The sequence below is a fragment of the Camellia sinensis genome, unplaced genomic scaffold (assembly GCF_055761805.1).
Source record: "Camellia sinensis isolate YWXY unplaced genomic scaffold, ASM5576180v1 Unanchor1, whole genome shotgun sequence".
NCBI classification, from domain to species: Eukaryota; Viridiplantae; Streptophyta; class Magnoliopsida; order Ericales; family Theaceae; genus Camellia; species Camellia sinensis.
The window spans coordinates 3,762,382-3,768,701 of NW_028128987.1; the positions used below are offsets into that span (position 1 = coordinate 3,762,382).

Genomic DNA, 6,320 nt, shown 5'->3' on the forward strand with positions numbered 1-6,320 from the left:
TAAATAAATTGATCTAATAATGGTAACCACATATTTTATTATATTTATCTTTAGAAGACAAATATAATGAAAGCATTGGCTACGATTATTGAGTAAATCAAATATTTTTTTATATAAATAACCTATATACAATACTAAAATGAAAAAATTGAGTAATTGAAATAGAATTCGTGTTGGGTCCACAAACCCCAACTACAACATTCTATTCATATATTCCTACCAATCCATTAATTAGGCAAGAGGATCCTACCGAGAGGTGATGGGCCCACCTCAGGATGGTAATTTAAATTATTCCTTCCGATCAATTAAATTATCAGCAATGTTAGGTATCTGAAAAAAATTTTCATAAAAATAATTATAAAAATTTTGTAACTCTTGAATTATACTTAAAATAAAATACCACACACTAATCAAGATAATCTAAAAATTATAATTCCTTTTATGATTATTTTCATGGTACGTAACTTTTCTCTTAAATTATTCATATATTCCTTCCAATCCATTGTTCGTTCTTTTGTGTAGTATATAAAGAGTAAACTCTATCTGAATCTTATACCTCGCAATAATTCTTAAAACAGAGAAAGAGAAAGAGATTGAGAGATGGCCAAACTCGGACGAATTACGGAAGTGGAAGGCGCTGCCAACAGCTCAGAGATGGCCAAATGCGGAGGAATTACGGAAGTGAAAGACGCTGAGAACAGCTTAGAGATGGCAAGCCTCGCTCGATTTGCCGTTGACGAACACAACAAGAAAGAGGTTTTCACTCTCTCTCTCTTTCTCTCTCTCAGTGAGTTGGATTTTAATCTTAATCTTTTTCTTGAGCTAGGTTAGATTAGATTGCCTATACAGTGTTATAGGTTTTCTTTGTGAGACGTATATTATAGACAAACTTACATCTAAACACAAATCCCCACTCACCTGTAACCATGATCAACTTTCATCCTAAAAAACATAGTTGGATGTGGAGCGTTCTCATGTCTTACGGTTTTATTCAATGTAGTGGTGTCAATAGAGGCTTTTGTATTCCCTCTCTCTCTCTCTCTCTCTCTCTCTCTAAAAACCTCCTTCCCCGGCCTCTTTTTTGGCCGGCTGGCCGCCGCCTTTGGCTATGGCGGTCGGCTGGCCTAGCTCGTTTCGATTTGCCTGTTAGTTTTTTCGTTCAATAAACTTGAGTCCCCCATTTTCTCCACCTAGGTGTGTCTTTCTTTGCTGTCCAGGTCCTCTTAGGGGGCCGTCCAGGTTTGTCCTCAGTCGTTCAGATATTTCATTCGTGCGCTTTTGGCGAGTTGGAGCTTGAGGGGTGCATTCTGGTTCAGAGTTTGAGGGGTCGTCCTGTTCTGTCCGGTTGTCACTCGAGCACTCCACTTCGTGTAAGAGTTTGAGGGGTGATCTTTCATTTGTTTGGTGACCTGGTGGGAGATGTTATGTGGGTGTGGTGGCAGTGGGTGTTGTGTTTTCAGCAGGGGGTGGTGATCTGTGGGTGTGGTGTCATCGGCAGTGGGTGTTGAAGCTTGGAGTCTTCCTGGCAGTGGGTGTAGCTGTCTTCAGCAGCGGAGTTGCAGCAGCTTGGAGTTTTCTTGTGTTGCAGTAGGGGTGTTGAAGCATGGAGCTTTCCCGGTGGTGGCTATGGAGTATTCTCGGCCGGTGTGGGCATGGGGAGATGGGAGTTGCAGCAGCCTAAGGGTAGCGTGAGCTAGCAGCGGAGGCATGGGGCTTTGGGAGTTGTAGCAGCGGTGGAGTGGGTCTTGGCAGAGGCGTGGTCTGTTGCTTTGATTTGGTGGGTTGACTAGATTAGACTAAATTTTGTTTTGGGTGGTTGGGGCTGCTGGGGTGTTGTTTAGTTTCTGTTTATTTTGTTTTGGGGGTTTTGGTGGGAAGATTATGCGGGGATTTATGTAGTTTAATATTTCAGTTAAATTTTTCTTAACTTGGCTATTTAAAAAATTGAGAGGCTTAGGGGTTAGTTGTTTGGGTGCGAGTAACAGTAGTAGGGGTATTTTTATACTTCTGAATCTTTCTCAATGCATATTATCTTCTTGTACCTTTAATTTCATGCTGTTAAATGAAATTTTCTTTACTGATAAAAAAAAAAAAAATAGAGGCTTTTGTATTAACTAAGTGTAGCCACCCAATGCGGCCCAGCAGTGCAGGAAATCCCATCTTTGTGTGCTTCGAATTTAAGCTCCCACCTAACAAGGCATCTCCCATCACCTGGTCCGACCACATTTGGGGCTGCCAAGACTACTCCCTAGAGGAGGAATCTATGTTACTTAGAATGTGGATCGTTCCGGTATGTGTAACGGGAATGGAAACGGAAACACGGTACGCCATATGTTTTAAAATATGGTACGATAGGGATAGACTTATATATATTATACTTAAAAATTTAAGATACTTTTAGAGTAATTTTTTTTTTAACTATTAGATATCCAATAAAATGTAATATTTTCTGAGCATTATGACCTATTTTTTAATTTTTTGTCTTATCAAAACTTAACTCACCTTAAATTTAAGTTCATTATATTTGAATTTTTTCTCCCTAAGGTAACATTTAAGGACATATTGAAAAAAAAAACTTTTAGGATCGCTTTGGATCTCTAAATTTACTATTTTGGAACAAAAGTGTACCATATATCAGAACATGTATACCAATACGTAATTCGTTAGGGTATTAGCGTTTTATGGTAACATAGGGAGAAATACTCTTTTTATAGAGCTCAAAGAGTAAAGCATATATCTAGAATTAATGAGTTAAAAATTGATACATATCCTTATGAAAATATAATGTACTAAAAAATTTGTGCGTGAAGCAGGTCAAAATTTATACGCAACTATGAAAAACTCTATTTAGAGTTGGCCTTTAAATAGAAATTCCGTTGGTTACTTAAAGATAGTTGAAGCCCAAGCCCAACCCAAAGAGACTGCCCTGGTTTGGCAAGCTATGCCTAGGCGGTTGCTATAGATCCTCTAGAGTTTTTTTTTTCTAAAGTTTCCTAAAGTGGTGTATTGTGTGGTTGAGATTTAATGACAAGTCACATCAATTTTTCAGCATTAAATCTCAACCACATAATACACCATTTTAGAAAACTTTAGGAAAAAAACACTTGTGGCCTATGATAACTATGGTTAATTGCAGTGTGTTTCATTCCTAATTAGATTGTTCTTCTACTATCCACGCTCACAAGGAAAATAATTTTAAGACTGCAACCAAGCATCAGAAAGCAAGAGGAATAAGTTGTTTTCAGGTGTAAATTATTCTATTGAATCAAAGAAAACAAAAAATAATTTTTTTGGGTCATCATTTTACTCTATTAGTTAATTCTATTGTTCATGATCCCTCAGTTTGTTTTGGCTGGAAAATAACACTTTTCTGCTATCTATGATTATCCTACTATGATGAATATTTTTCCATTCAAACTAACAGGGGTAAGACAATTTTTTGACCTTTTTTTACTATTTTTATTTTTCAAATTATGTAATATTTCCTATATTCAGTGTATGTTGTAGTGATGTCCGTATTTATGCGTATATGTGTCTATATATACACTTATATATAATCAAAATCTTATGTGTACAATTCATTGATGCAGTTTTGTTCTTGTTTTTTGTTTTTACTGCTGTGGGCAGAATGCTTGTCTTCAGTTCAGCAAAGTTGTGAATGCGAAGCAGCAGGTTGTTGCTGGAATGATGTATTATATAACACTGGAAGCAACCAATGGTGGTCAAAAGAAAGCTTATGAAGCGAAGGTCTGGGAGAAGTCATGGATGAAATTCAAGGAGTTGCAGGAATTCAAGCCCATCGGTGATGCTCCTTCACACCCTAGTGCTTAGCTAGGTAACTATTACTATGGAACCCAATGCCTTTATGTAGTTTAAGTTTGATGATTAATGTTTCATCAGTTAGTATGGTATTAATTAATCAATTAGGGGTGTTCACGGGTCAATTCAGGTCAGGTTTGTCAAAATCGGTCACTTGACTGAACCTGTTCAAGTGGGAATATGCCTAACTGATTTCAACCGCATGTTAGATCAAAATCTTCTGTTAATCTTCTTCAGTTTATTGGTTGGGTTTGGAAATAAAAAACCCAAACATAAAAAATTTTGTGCACACTAGGCAATAACTGATTTAATAGAAGAAGGGGTTCAACATATTCAATGAAGAAGAAGAACCGAAACGAGTTGTATAGAAGCAGGATTTCTAATATAGCAAAACACTAACCAAACCTAAAAAACCTAACTAAATTTAAAACAAAAACCGAACCAAACTTGGAGATCAATAGATGTAGAAAACCAAAACTCTACAACCAAACCTGGATCAACCAGCATGGCCACCACAGCCAACAATCAATGTCTCCACCACCGTCTTTCTTGAAGCCTGAAGATCAATTATCAGTGTTGTTGCCATCAGCATTCTAAAGCTAGAAATCTACCATTATTGAAGCTTAAAGGTTGTTGGCGCTGTGTGATGCTGTGTGAAATGGGGCTTTGTCTTTTGGGTGTTCAGATCGTGAGAGGGGCTTTGGATTGTGGGGCTTTTGGACTATGGTAGATAGATTTAACCTTTAGGGTTAGGGTTGACAAGAGAGAATGAGATAGACGCCTTGATGAAAGAAAGAAGTTCTAAATAGAGAATAGAGATCGATTTAACCTGTGCCACATGTCGCATGCCGCATGTCTGTGCTTCTTAGTTCCTGAATGTGCATTTGACATGCCATGAATTTGATGTGGCTTTTCTACCATGTAAATACTTGTAAGTAAAAGCACAATAAGGAGTTTTAATTAATTTATTTATTTATTTAAAAAAAAAGAAGTGAAAGCTCAACAATGTTTTCAAAATTTTGAACATATCATAAAGAACAAGGAAAATATGAATCCTGTTTTTGTGTTAAATGTTCATACAATATAACCTCCTTTTCCCATCTATGAATATTAATATTAGTTGAAAATTCAATGCAACTATTATCAATGTAGTACTTTGTGAATAATGAGTAATCAGTTACATGATTGATTGTATATTATGGGCATCGATTGTACATGTTTTTTCTCTCTTGAAGAATTTAACTTATTAATGTATCTGCATCATGCGCCTCATATCATTTAAATCTTGTATCATATCCATGCTTAGAGTCCTAGAAGTATTCGAAGTTTATAAATTCTCTTCTTTTTTTTTTTTGTCTAGTAATGACTTATGTTCCATGTGGAAGCAAAGCATGGTAGGTTCCTTGCTGTAAATTTATTTTTAAGGCATAAACTGATGTTGTCAGTCAAACTCAGGTGAAGGTTCCAGTTGAAGGATGCAAAGCTTTGAAGGTTCTGACCCATTTGAATGAATATTGGGGCTATATGTTTCAGTTTTTACTAGTACTGTGTAATCTTGTTTTCTATCTGAAACTTTCTATGTTCTGTATTAACTTTTAGCCTTGGATTTGATGGGAATTAAGGACCTTTATGATAAATAAATAAAATTGCATGTTTAACATTGCGAAAGAGGGATGCGCTAAAATTCCTGTAATTATTTATGAAAAATAATTAATCCACTGAATTTGGACTCGCCTGAATTGCCCGAATTACGTAAGTTGGACAACCGATCGAATTACTGGCATCATCCTTGTCAACCGTGGCTGTCTACCTTGTCATCTAGTGTGTCAACTGACATCCGCTTGGATGACTGACATACATAAATTTAGACAATTCAGATGAATTGAAATTCGGTAGATATAACGTTGTAGATTATTTATCTTGTAATGTTTGGTGGGTTGTAAACCAAGAATGATTTTCAGGTCCTGTTAAAAAGGATTGAGGTTAAATTTTACAAAATTATAGGAAGGTTAGCGAAATGTTTGCTTGGTCCAATTTAAAGGCTTGTTGCTAATTTGAGTCACGAAAATTGTTTTTCGAAAAACGGAAGTGAACTCTTATCCACAGAGCTGCGACTCTTGAGTAGGCGTCCAGATCCGCTAGAGTTGATCTCTCTGGAGTTTTCTTGCATTTTAGCTAAACGACATCATTTTGCTTAAGACTCCCAAAAAAACAAAAAAAAAAAAAACACAAATCCAGACAGACAAACAAACATGCACACAACGCCTCACTCGCCGTTGGCGCCATCTCCAGCTGCCGCCCCTCTCCATCTCAACCCTCCTCTTCTATCGCGATCGGCCGGGGTCTCTTCTCTCTTCCTCCTCTTCTTCTTCTTCTTCCTCCACTCCCTAAACCCTGGTCTTAGATGTAGAGTTTTCAAAGGGTGTTGGTAGGCAACAGTGGCGGAAGGAGTAAGGGACCAGGGGTCACGTGCCCCTGGATTTTGGGGTTTTTTTTTTAAA

General features: G+C 37.0%; 1 protein-coding gene across 1 annotated transcript; it reads left to right on the top strand.

The window, feature by feature from the left end:
- The first annotated feature begins 546 nt into the window (after positions 1 to 546).
- Positions 547 to 5,487, top strand: LOC145814214 (cysteine proteinase inhibitor A-like). The gene is made up of 3 exons (XM_082910769.1): positions 547 to 756; positions 3,628 to 3,835; positions 5,275 to 5,487. Exons 1-2 carry the CDS (start codon positions 601 to 603, stop codon positions 3,829 to 3,831), a joined length of 360 nt encoding a protein of 119 aa, XP_082766895.1. The 5' UTR covers positions 547 to 600; the 3' UTR covers positions 3,832 to 3,835; positions 5,275 to 5,487.
- Positions 5,488 to 6,320: the final 833 nt, after the last annotated feature.